This window comes from Myodes glareolus, chromosome X (genome assembly GCF_982192425.1).
Source record: "Myodes glareolus chromosome X, mMyoGla1.1, whole genome shotgun sequence".
NCBI lineage: Eukaryota > Metazoa > Chordata > Mammalia > Rodentia > Cricetidae > Myodes > Myodes glareolus.
The window spans coordinates 1,042,847-1,056,198 of NC_142053.1; the positions used below are offsets into that span (position 1 = coordinate 1,042,847).

Genomic DNA, 13,352 nt, shown 5'->3' on the forward strand with positions numbered 1-13,352 from the left:
AATGCCAATGTAAGACACAAAATTGCCAAAGGAAAAGCAAATTTCAAATAGGACAGAGATTCCCATTTTTAATAAAAATATTTTCATTTTTGTTCTGCCAGCCTAAGATTATTATCAGTTAGTAAACCCAACAGAAATACTTTTAAAAAGCTATAAATCACATTCTTTTCCCAGCAATGAACAAATTCGTTCTTCAAAAGAAAATGAACATTAAAACAGGAAGGTATGGGAATGCTTTGGCTTCCCCCCACCACACGCGCGCACAAACACAACACCGCACAGAGTGCTAGCCCAAACATCATGGACACTACAAGACCAGCAAGACACATATCTGATACCAGAATAGAACAGCCCTCAAAGGATACTGCAGATAAGAATTCCCCAGTGAACATGGTTTAATTACATTCTTCCTTTACTCACAGAAGGTCCTGTACTATTTTATTCAGCAGATTTAATTTTTACAAACATTAAAAAAAGCAAACTAGGAGAGGACTATCTATGGCATTGTTTAAAATGGCCACTAATAAACAGCTGCAGACAGTTACTAGGCAGTTTCATGTCTGAAGGTGTGTTCCCCCACTCAAGCAGAGGAATCAGAGACAAAAATCTGCTTTTCATCTCTCATATCCTTAAAACAGGACAGGACAAGATGGCCACACCCTAACCACTGAGATCACAAGTGGCAGCTAAAGTGTATCAGAATTCTATATTCTGTTTGGGACCTCTGTTCTACTCTCTCAACAAAATGTTTTCTCAATAAGGCTTTCGTTTCTTCTCCCAGCTTGACATAATGCTTCAAGTTGCTTTTACTATTCAGACATATCTTCCACCACTTTTACTTTCTTCTTCTTTTTCTTTTTACTGGTATCACTGTCCTAAAGAAAGAAAAAAATAAGTACCGATTGCCAAAACATTTATGACTCTTCTCAAAAGAAACCTTGTAAATTGCAGTCAAGTCTGTTCAGGATCTGTAAGGACATTTAGGATTAAACAAATTTTGCCTGTGAACTTCTCAGTAAAGTCCTAGAGGTCTACTTTCACAAGGGCATTGAGCAACCAAGATACACTCTTCCCCACCAACCAGCAACATAATTCAAATCAAGATCCATTGCTCTAAAATGCTGGGTGCTCCTACTTGTCTGTCCACAGAGGGGTGGGGGTGTGTGGACAGATAGGGAAAATCCAAAATACAGGGCAGCCCGAAAGAGTAAATGGTGGAACCCCATTCCTGCACCACAATCCCTGTCAAAGACTCAGCCAGCACAAAGGTACCCATGGGGAACACATACCCCATGTCCAGCTTCGCCCCCACTTTCTAGCACAGTTTTAGGCTTCTTATCCTTCTTATTCTTCTTTTCCTTCTTCATCAACTGGGGAACTACTGGAGAGGTCTCATCACTTTCACTCTCCCGCTTCCTCTGAGATATAAAAATAATTCATCCAGTTAGAAATGTTGGAAGTTACCAAGAAAGATTCCAAGTAAACCCAGCAGTAAATTTTGTGTCTATAAATTGAATAGTGCCTGACTTATTAAAGATTTGAAGACAGTATCTCACTAAATAATAGTACACAGAGTAAGCCATGGGACATAATGGGTGTGCCATAGCAGTTTGGGGTATAGAAGACCTCAAAAAAGCTTTCTCAGTAAACTAACTCCTTGCTCTCTTAGGTGCTCAAACAGGCACAAATCACCAGTTCAACCCACATAGCTTATTACTAGTCATCCAGGTTTCTAACTGCAGACATACCATTTGGGATTATAATGACAGTGGCCCCCAACCTTGGGAAGCTAAGTTACCAACATATTCTTCACTCTTCCTTTAAAGAGTATGCTAGTATTGACTGAAGATCTTTGCTGGTATCTGACAATTATGCCCCCTTGCTGAGTTTACTAAGGGCCACTGACTTCAGTACATTTATGCTATATATCATTAAACCCAGGGTAAAGGCAAAATGTATCACACACATTCCATACAAGGTTATTGCCACAGCAGAGGTAGGAGCCTAGGCCTGATTAAGCCCACACTCCCCCTACAGCAGACATAACACAACCTCAAGTATTAAGCAATATTTGGTGTGGACTACAGCATGGACAAAGCCTGCCTTGGTAGGTAAGACATTTTTTTTTTTTATTAGTTTTCAAGGCAGAGTTCCTCTATGTAGCTCTGTAGACCAGACTAGCCTGGCTTAAAGCACATTTCAAACAGGTCGTACCACTTACTTTTATGACTTTTACTGCATCAGCAGTTAACTGAGGGGTTTGTACTGCTTCAGCAACCAGTGCTTTCTTGTCAGAATCACTGAAAGACAAAGAGGTAATATGAAGTTAAATTCATGGAAGAGCTTTCCGTGGTGGCTCTGTCATGTCACGTGCCATGTTATTCAATGATACTGGGCAACCCTAAAGTGATTTTCTCCATAGTCCATGCCCTGACTAGTAGGTAGGCTCAAGCCTGTATAGTAGTAGTTACCTAGGCTTCATGGAGCCAAAGAATGAAAAGAAAGCTGAGCTGCAGTGTTGGGACCTGTGGCCTAGAATTTAGCACCTGACCCAAATAAAAGCTTCCAACTCCCTTTGGCTATCTGGTCTCCTGTCTCACTTATTATCAAAGACCAAATGGTAAGTATCACCCCAGTCCCAGGCACTATCCTTACCTGTAGTCAATGTAGTCCTGTTTCCAGGTGGCAGGGGTGTTGTCTGTGGGTTTACCATGCTTGTCCAAAAGGCCCTGCTTGATCATCATCTTCTTCTGACTTGCCTAGAGCATTTCAAACATTAGATTATTATCAATACAGGAAGTAGCCAGTATATTCACAATATCTAACTTTACAATGGCTTGAGTGAAAAGACCTTCCCTAGATCTGTGTAGCTTTAATCCCAGCACTCGGAGACAGAGGCAAGTGGATCTCCGAGTTCAAGGTCAGCATGGACTACAAAACAGGTTCCAGGAAAGCTACACAGAGAAACCCTATCCAGAAAAAACAAGAAAAAACTTTCACTGTGGATACTCCAGAAACCAAGAGACCTCCTTCACATTTGACAGTCATAGTTCACCACCCAACAGTGATGATTTAAGTAATTAATGCCCAACTGTTTCACTCAACTACACGGAGAATCTCTAAAGTCAAAGATAGGGCATGCATCTGCTCACCAATTATCTAGAGCCCCAAATAATAAAAGGCTATGGCAATGGAGACACACAAAGTGCTGCTTGAGTAACACAAATATAACCCAGCAAAGGCTAACCACCCACTTACCTTTGGACCTAAACCCCACTTGCGAGGATAAGTGTCTCTCTCCATGATCACCCTCTTTATCTTGGCTACTATACCATGATCACAGGTAGAAATCACTGCTGTAGTCATCAATGCAATAGCTGTAGGCATTAGAAAGAGAAAAAAGAATGATTTGGTAATGAGTTCTACTGTTTTATGCCTTTTCAGAATTCATAAGTCCTGAGCTCTATTATCTTAACTGATGCTTCTTTTGCTCAGGATGTATGTATAGAAAAAAGTCTCCAAAACAGCAAGAAACATTTGAAGTAATATTAAACTTACCAAATTAAAAACCACTCAACAAAAGCAACTGAAAAAACATGTAACAAGGCATGTACCTCTGGACATGTACAGCAATGAAGTATATACTAACCTCAGATCTATAGAACACTTAAAGTTTTAAGAATCTGTTTTCTGCTAGGTATCAGAATGGACTTTACACGGGTACCCCACCCCCATCTATTCATAGAACTAAGACAAGGGATCCTAGTGACATGACTTATTTCTGGCGCAAATTAGGATTATTAAATGAATAGCTTGGACTTATTGAGAAGGCCACAGAGCACTGTAAGTTTTAAGAGATAATCAATCCAATAATAGCTAAGCCTTTACAAATTAAAGCCACTGATTCAGGCGATGGTGGCACACAACCTTTAATACCAGCACTTGGAAGGCAGAGACAAGTGGATTTCCATGAGTTTGAGGCCACGCTGGTACACAGGGTGAGTTCCAGAACAGCCAAGACTATACAGAGAAACATTGTCTTGAAAAACCAAAAAAGTCACTGATACGGACTACAAGTAGGAACTAAAATCTCCCTTTCAATCATCAGACAACCATGACTACTCTTACTCTTAGAGTTTCACAAAGGAGCCAAGAACATATAAATGAGCAACACTTCTTAATCTGTACCTGACTAACCTGTCTATTCATAAATTACCTATACAAAGCCCAGGAAACACCATTAATTAGATAAAACTGAGGGACCATGACACAGGATTGGCCCACAATAAGCTTTAATGGTACAGAGCCCCAACTCCAAAAATGAGAGGCACCCCCCTCCTTACCTATGCAGATAGCTTCCCCTTTGGTGGTAATGACCACAATCTCCTGGTTGACCTCAATGCCATCCTCATATCGGAGAACACCAGGAAGCATGATCTTGGCTCCATAGCATATTGCATTCACCTATGGAGACAGTATCACATGTGGTCCAGATATTATTTTCCAATATCCCTGTTCCACTTCCATACCAGAACAGAGGATGACTATAAGGGAGGAAGTAGCCTGAGAGTGGGAAATAGGAATAGCACATTTACACATTTATGTGGTTAAGCTTTTTCAGTTCCTGTTAGTGTCTCACATTAATATTACCTCTTCAATTTATCCCTTGATTATGAACTATGCTATAAGTTTTCAGAAGACTTATATATATTTAAGATTTGAATGTGTATAAATATCTAACCACAAACTGTTACATACACAGAAATCTGTCTTTTAAAAAAAATCTTATGACTAAATAACATTTATTTAAATTATTAGGACTGTTTCTGATTATAAAGTGATATAGAGAATACACAATTAAGAGCTGATGATCGGCTCAGTGAAGTTTGGATTATATTGTCTCAAATGATAATGTACTTCAACAGAAGCACCAATTCACTGAAATCCCTACAGAGTACATACCATATCTCTGAAACTCTCTAGTCTTAACCTTTACCTATTGACACATTCTTTTATAGCAACTTAAATAAATCAAGATTATTTTAGGCACAGAGAGAGCAACAAATTAAAGGAAGGCATTTTTTTAGATATCACTGATAGTTTAGTACTTGAACAAAATTGCTTGACAAAGACTCTTTCAATGATAAATTTACATTGTTGAAATTCTACTTTAGAGTTATATATCTGGGTTTAACCTAATTTAACAAATCTAGCCATGAATGTTCCCATTACTAGTGACACAAAGAGAAATCTATAAAACTAAAGGGGGAGGAGTAACCACAATGAAAATAAAAATACATAAATTATGACTTCACAATATTAACATTTCATCTTTGGTGCAACATTCTCTACAAACATGAACTTTTAATCTATAACTTACTGCACTATCTTTCATAACCAGACGTTTATGGGATGTCAGCAGCTTTTCCAAAGGGTAAACAACACGCCGCAAGTAAGTCTCATCCTTGTGGTTATCATACAGCCACTGAGCATCGAGTATATCATGCATTGTCACCATATGGTCCTGAAAAACAGTCAGATAATAAATTCTGTGTCTTCATACTGTATAACAATCCATCAGACCCCCAAACTTTTTACACCTGAATGTAACTACACATTGTCTTCTAGTTCAGGCTCATTATGAGACTTTGGAATCTCCTTTGGGGTATTTGTACATGTTACCATCTTAGATCTAGGTAGACACTCCATTTTTTGGTACTGTTAGGGATGGAACCCAGGTTGTGTGCAAATGTTTGCCAATTGCTCTTAACACTCAAGCTCTAAGCAAGATTGGTATATACTAGGAAGTATATTCAGTCATTCAATGTGCCAAATTTAATTAACAAAACAGGGAAGCTGCCCTGACCTGAACTAAACACTTTGAAATCTTTCATTAAAAGATATAAAGCAGACTTTTACCAAGGGGAGAGAATCAGTTCTAAAACTAATCCCATAATTGCATACCTTTTCACTCATGACTCCAGAACGCACCCTCCGAAGTTCCTGCATCTGACCACCAACCCCCAGTAACAAGCCAAGGTGTACACATAGTGTCCGAATGTAAGTTCCAGCTTCACAGCTCACCCAAAAGATTCCTAAGACAAACACACACACAAACACAAATAGCACCTATTTTTTAGAGTAAATGCATGATTTCCCCCCTCCAACTGAACCATTATGATTAGAGAAAATCCTGGACATAGTGGTACCCAACTTTATTATCAGGAGACAGAGACAAGTGGATCTCTGTGAATTCATGGCCAACCAGAGCTACATAATGGAGAAGCCCTATCTAAAACAAACAAAAAGATTATAGTTAAGAAATACAGGGAATGAGTGTATGAGTACACAACATACTCAAAGCTTCTATTCATAACAGAAGTCTTGAGAATGCACCCTACCTACTTGTAGTTAGGTCTTAAACAATTAAGCCTGGTATAGGCCTAATGACCCACCTAATCTTCTTTCAGGATCATATTCTATCATTTTGCTCTCGTAGATAGTCCTCACTCGAAGCTGCCTCTTTACTGCAGCAATAAGTGGGGGTCGCTGAAACAGGGCACCTGTCAAAGTTTCTAGAGCCTAAGAACAAAGCAAAAAACAAAAAGAAATCCTATTCATTATGTGGGCTCATTTTTAAATAAAACAAAGGGGCATATTTCAGGAATTTAAGGACATAATTCAAATACAAAAGTTTTCTTTCAATAATTTAAGAGCTAAATCTTTAGTTCGGTTTCCTTTTTTTCAACTGAAGAATGGCTCAGCACTGATCAGGACTTCCTCCTCAGTAAAGACATGGTCACCCCTATCACCAGTTGTTCTCCACCCAGGAGGCTCTTAAAAGGGCACAAGATCTACTAGCCAGGAAAACTTCCCTGTTTCCAGATATTTAGGAGTTCAGACACCAAAATCAACAAAGGTACCCTTCTCCCTAAGTTATATAGACTTACCCTAGAAAGCTGAGTACCCCCTTCAATAGCATTGTGCAGCCGGACAATTCCCACATACTCTTTGCCTGAAAAATGACAAGAGTAGTGAGGTGTGGCCACTGAGTTTTCTGTTTTACATTATGTTCTACTACTGCCATTTTACATGGCAGGCAGGGAATCCAACATCATGTTTCAATAAAATCTATACTGACAGATCTCATATTGTGCATAGGGAAGAGAAATGAAGATACTTTTTCTTGGATCAGTCATAGCACATGCCTACAAACTAAACCCAACAGATTTTCAAGGCAGCATGAGCTACACAGCAAAACCTTGTCTCAAAAAAGGATGGAAAAAAGAACAATTATACCCACTCTTTAGAATGACTGGAAAACACCTTGTACTTTAAGAATAATTTTCTCCAGTAAAAGTGAAGGAAAGACAATTGGGAAAGAAATATGACCAGAGTTAAGCAGCAGCAAGCATGCTGGGCAGTGGAGGCACATGCATTTAATCCCAGCACTGACTTGGGAGGCAGAGGCCAACCTGGTCTACAGAGAAACCCTGTCTCAAAGATCAAACAAAAAACAAAAACAACAAAAAGCAACAGCAGCAAGCATAGATTGGACATGCCCCAGCACTAGGAATGGACTAGTTAGTTCCATATATACATGCCTAGTGTGTGGACTTTTAAAAAACAACCACCAGGTTCTATCAGAGAACAAAATTATATAAACCAAATGACATTCCTGCGTTAAGATTTTATTTTCTAAAGAAACAGTTTCCAAGAGCCAAAATGTAGAAGTGAAACAAGTATAGAATGTTTTCCAATCACTAAAGAGATAGCCCCTACTCTCTCTTCTACACACCTGCACTCTGTTGTGATTTCACCAAACGAGTGGCTCGTTCAATACACACAATTAAACAACCAGTCACTTTGGGATCTAGTGTGCCACTGTGACCTGTCTTCTCTACCCGAAGTATTCGTCGGATCCAGGCTACCACCTCATGGGAAGAGGGGTTAGAAGGCTTGTCAAGATTAATGAAACCTGTCCTAGAATAGAAAAAAAAAATGTTACCACCTGTTCTTGTGGTCTAAAAACAATATGAAGAGTTATAAAAAAAGCAAATAAATCACATATACAGACTATATATATATTCAGGGCAAAGCTGTTCTAAGCTGCCACCACTTCCTTGAATAACTAATGTGAAAGTATTCATTTAAAAATAATTTAAGTTTGGACAGAGCCACTTAATCATGCTTACCTGATATAGTCCCCAATCTCCCTCTTCAAAGGATTTGAACCACAAGGTATCGGTGTATAGTGTGTTGTCCTTACATTTAGCTTATCAAAATTCTAGAAAGCAATAATATAAGTTTAATAACACATTGACAGAAGTAAAATAAGAGTCAGTAAGTACCACTACCAACCATGGCAGTCCTTCAAGCCCATAAATGTACAATTTTGTTTCTATTATTAACACTATTATTGGTGTGATACACTACTAAGCCTTCTTATGTACTGGGGAAACTCCCAATACTATTGAGAAAAGAACAAATCTGAGAATTTAGTCAATGTTCTAAAAAAAAAAAAAACAACTTGTTGAGGGTACTGTAAAACACAAAATAGCAGGGCTGGAGAAATGGCTCAGCTAGGAGCACTGGTTGTTCTTCCAGAGGACCCAGGTTCAATTCCCAGCAACAACATGGCAGCTCACAATTGTCTGCATCTCCTGGTCCAGGGCATCTGACACCCTCACACAGAATATATACAGCCAAAACACTGGTGTACATTAAATAAATCTTTAAACACAAAATAGCTTTGACTTTCTCAGATCAACCAAATTGAAGACAGCTGGCAATTTCCTCAACATGGGCAGCTTGGTTCTGTTCCAGATACCTACCTACCTCTGCTTTGTCTGTTCCTTTTCAGTCTCCTGACTAAGGCTTAGCCACTAGTCAGGAAGAATTCACCAACTAAAAAGCCCATCTTTCATCATCAGTTTAGTTCCATTATGCCAACTACAAATAGCAATGCTTGTTTAATTGTTTCTCTCATCTCTGTGTGCTAACTATTTTTCCAGGGCCAACATCCAAATTCAACTTCGTTGAATGATATAAACAAACCTCATTATTTTACCAACACATATGTATGGTTTATTAAAATACTTGTTGGTGTCAGTGAGATGGCTCAGTGGGTAAAGATGCCTGTTGCCCGGCAATCTAAGTTCAACCTCAGGAGCTCACATGTTAGTTGAGAATGGACTTCTGCAAGTTGTCCTTTGACTTTCCCATGCCATGTCATGTGTGGCGTGCACCACGTATTTCACCCACTCTAATAAATTAATAAAAATTTATATTTAAAAACCCCTTTGTTAAGAGATGTCATAACTACTTTGTGAAAATTATAAAATTTAGTTCAACCCATTATTCAATGTCACCATTAAGTCCCTAAATAATAACCATAAAATCTATGACATACAATCAGGAACCGTTAAGCATGTTTCATAGAATACCTGCCATAACTCCCAGCACACCATCCTAAGACAAAATATGAGCAACTAATAGACTCAGTGAGGTTAGTTAAGTGTCTAGTCCAAGGTCACATTCTATTTTGAATCCAAAGCTTCAAAATGCTCTTAGGCACTGAAACAGTCTACAAGAGATGATTTCAGAAGTGCAACTGTTTAAAACTGACAGTAATGAACATTTTGGTGACATACTATGTTCCACAACAATGTTGGATAAATTACAAATTAAAAACATGAGTCCTTCATCTCAGATACATTGAAAAACTGCCTTAATGCTGCATCTTTTGGCAGTTTTCTAAATGTAAAACATGCTGGCACTAAGCATTCTTTTTTTTTTTTTATTTTGACACAGAGTCTTTCTATGTAAACCAGGCTGGTCTGGCCCACTGGGATTAAAGTCATGCATATCACCATGCCCAGCCTAGCAGTTTAATTATTAGCTGTTTAATTAGAAATAATATGAAATTCAAGCATTCTTCTGATACACACAGCACATACCTTTAGTAACAAGGGCCACTGAGAAGTGTCCAATTGGGCTACTCTGGATTCTGGTTTGATAAGAAATTCTTCAGCATGTTGTATTTCCTTCAAGAGAGTAGAAACATTTATCTTCCCACCCGACTTAGGACAATTCTAATACTAGGACAGAAGTGCACGTCTTTTAAAGAAACAAGAGGGAAGGGGTGTTGATTTCTGAAACTGAGTGTCACTAGGACATTTGAAAGAGAATCGAAAAAGGAGCTCACTAAACCTTAGGGAGAGCAAGTTGAGACCAAATATTTTAACAATACTGTGGGTCTGCTGATGGAATAAGAAAAATTCAGGGAGTACATTTCACCATTTAGTAAGCCGTGCATGATAGAAAACTTCTCTAGGAGCTGTTATTCCAGGTTTTTGCTGGTTCTACATAAGGACCAATAAGTGCCAACATACTGATTAAGAATATTTTAAAGCATTTTCCCCCTTTAATGTGTTTAAATTATCTCTATTTCTCTCACTCAAAGCAAAGTAAAACATTTCCTACTCACAGCTACATCATCTTCTTGTAATGGCTTCCGGTCTTTTTTCTTTTTATGCTTCTTTGGCAAAGTAATTACTACAAAAAACAAATTTAAGATTTGGAGATTTCTTTAAAAACTAAAATAAAAGTTTAAAATTAAGTCCAAAATCAGGGCAAACAGAAGAAAATATTTTTAAGTCTAGCATTACTGAAGAAAACTTAACGCTTGTGATGCCAAACACTAGATGGCTTGGCTGGTAAATGACTCTAGCACGTGTTGGTTTCTCTTCGGGTTCTCCACGTGGCTATGGCAAGGCCAAATATACTTAGGGAAGCGCTTGTTCACGGCTGGAAAGTTCCACAAACAGCCACTGCACCGTCCGTAAGGGCATGTGATCTCTTAAAATTTTCTTGCAAGCCTGAATTACAGTCGCTCCCCTGCCCCTTCCTCTGTATCTTTGCTACCTTCATTTTAGTAATATCCTGTCTAATGGTAGCAGAAATGCTATCACATCTCCTTATCACGACAGAGTCGCCTCCTGGGCTGAGATGCCTTTGGAAGGGAACCGGGTGTAGTCTTTTCCCGGACCTAATGGAGTCTTAGTCACTAGAGGTTCTCGCACTCGTGCATTCACCTATAGAGCTATAACTAGCGGCGACGCGGCCAAACTGAGGGCGGGAACGCGTAGAACCGCGGATCATGATACAACCTCACTATCACTACCTCACGGTTTATCAGAAGGCCGCGCAGGTCTCACGGCACGGCCACCCGTAATCCTTACCTTCTGCATCCGCCATCTTGCACCGCACCGCGTGTGTCCCGCCCAAGCAGCCACCAGTTAGGCACGGCAGACCCCTAACGTCTGAAACCGGTCAGGTTCCTCCGCTAGGACCCGCCCACCGTTGCACCTCCCTAAATTGGAGGGACAACGAAAAGGAAGTGGCGAGGAGGATGGGTAGTTGGGGGAGGAAGTCTCGAGGAACGCGCGGGCTGTCTGCTCAATCCCATTGGCTGACTCGGCCACTGAGTTGCGAGCACGCAGGCGCCTGGAAACTCCTCCCAACCCTTAACTCCGGGCTTCGGAACCTCGGAGAGGAGTCCACAGCTGCAGTCCCAGCTGCAGTCTGGGGCGGGTGGGCGTGGTATCTACTATGCACTCCTTGCGGTTTCAATCTATTTTCTGCTTCAGAACATGAACGGCCTACTTAGCACTCTATAAATATTATCTAGTGCTAACTCATACCGACATTTTCTGTTTGTTGTCATGCCAGTCTCAATGGAAAAAGATGTTGAGGTACAGAGAGTGAAAGTGAAAGCCGTTTACTTCTTGAAATTCCTATCAAATTTTGACTGTATTAGCCAATAGGAATTGAGTGCGAGCTTTTAAATTTTCTAGCAGCCTCATCAAACTAAAAAGAATGAAAATTATTCTCAATAGTTAATTTTATATAACCCTGCACATCTGAAATGTTATTTTAACATGGAAGCAATATGTAGCACTATGTGATATTTTACTTTATTTCCTGCCTGAAGTTTTCCAGTGTATATCTCACACTTAACCTGCACACCTCGGTTCTAACTCCACAGCCGTGACCTATGGCAAGTACAGAGCTCTAGTGACTGCAATAAGTAATGGCCAGGAAGTAACAGCTCCAGGATTAAGCCCTGACTTTTTTCTGGTAGATTGTTCTGGCTGTTAATCCGTGCTGCTACCTTGCATGTTAAATCTCTGGCATATCCTCCTCCACCCTATTTCCTATTCTACCTTGGTATATTCTTTTGGCTTTCTGGATACACAACCTAGCTCTAGTGAATTTGGTAGATCATTAGTTATCTAATAATTCATTGTAAATGGAATCATTTGCCCATAGTTTTCCAGTTAGTTGCTGCTGACAACAACAAAAAGTATTTATTTCTTCTGATATACAATGCCAAGATCAGATTTTTTTCAGTTTTGTTTTATTGTTAGTTAAATTGGTATTTCCTTGCCTAATTGTTAGTCTTTCTGGAATTTATTTTGGTAATAATGGTAATGATCAGAATTGACTATTTACAGATAAGACCCTTAGAACTAAAAATTATTATTTTTTAATACCCCACTGGTAAATATTTGGCTGAGTGGATTTGAAATACTCTCCATTTGTCCACTAGCTTCATCTTTATCCTATATCTATGCTCAAATCTTTTAGGAAAGATTTTGCTTTTAGAGAGTTCCAGAATCTGGTAGTTTTAATTCACCCTTATGTCTCTCTCACCATCATTATAATGTCTCTATTTCTCCAGTGGCCTCCTGCATATCCACCTTTTTCTACTTTTCCTAAATACATTGTCTTAACACAGCAGCCTGAAAGTGGCATTCAACTCGGGTTCAGTATGTGCTTAAAATACTTTAAGGGTTGGTGATAAAGCTCAGCAGTGGAATGCTTGCCCAGCATACTCAAGGCCTTAGGTTTGATTCTCAGTATTTCTAAATAAGTAAATAAATAAATAATCCTTTAAGGGTTCTATAGTAAGTTAAAGAGTGATCCCTCTGAGCTGAGTGGTAGTGACCCATGCCTTTAATCCCAGCACTCATGAGGCAGAGGCAGGCATATCTATAAGTTTAAGGTCAGCCTTGCCTATCCTGGTCTACAGAGTTCCAGGTCAGCCAGGGCCACAATGAGAAACCTTGTCTCGGGGGGGGGGGGGGTAAAGCTATCTATCTATTCCACAAGCTAACCTCCAGATCAAAATGAATATGATCTCATTTGAAAAGAGGTGTGTGCAAATGTAATGAAAGTAAGAATTTGGGGGGGTTTTGTTTATTTTTTTAAAAAAGATGGGGTTGAGACAGGAATGGCCTTGAACTCACAGTGAGGTGTTCCCTTAATTTCCCTGTTACTGGGATTAC

General features: G+C 39.4%; 1 protein-coding gene and 1 non-coding gene across 2 annotated transcripts; both read right to left on the reverse strand.

Annotated features, from left to right (window-relative positions):
* Nucleotides 1–41: 41 nt before the first annotated feature.
* Nucleotides 42–11,405, reverse strand: Dkc1 (dyskerin pseudouridine synthase 1). The gene is made up of 15 exons (XM_048457746.3): nt 11,244–11,405; nt 10,490–10,557; nt 9,960–10,046; nt 8,196–8,287; nt 7,799–7,983; nt 6,951–7,015; nt 6,456–6,582; nt 5,965–6,095; nt 5,381–5,524; nt 4,344–4,464; nt 3,259–3,377; nt 2,656–2,759; nt 2,222–2,300; nt 1,290–1,418; nt 42–875 (listed from the first exon to the last, which is right to left on the reverse strand). The coding sequence occupies exons 1-15, from the start codon at nt 11,257–11,259 to the stop codon at nt 810–812; spliced, it is 1,533 nt and encodes a 510-aa protein (XP_048313703.1). The 5' UTR covers nt 11,260–11,405; the 3' UTR covers nt 42–809.
* LOC125415510 (small nucleolar RNA SNORA36 family) lies at nt 5,794–5,886 on the reverse strand. Its single transcript, XR_007236624.1, has one exon. It is a non-coding gene; the product is annotated as a small nucleolar RNA SNORA36 family (small nucleolar RNA).
* Nucleotides 11,406–13,352: the final 1,947 nt, after the last annotated feature.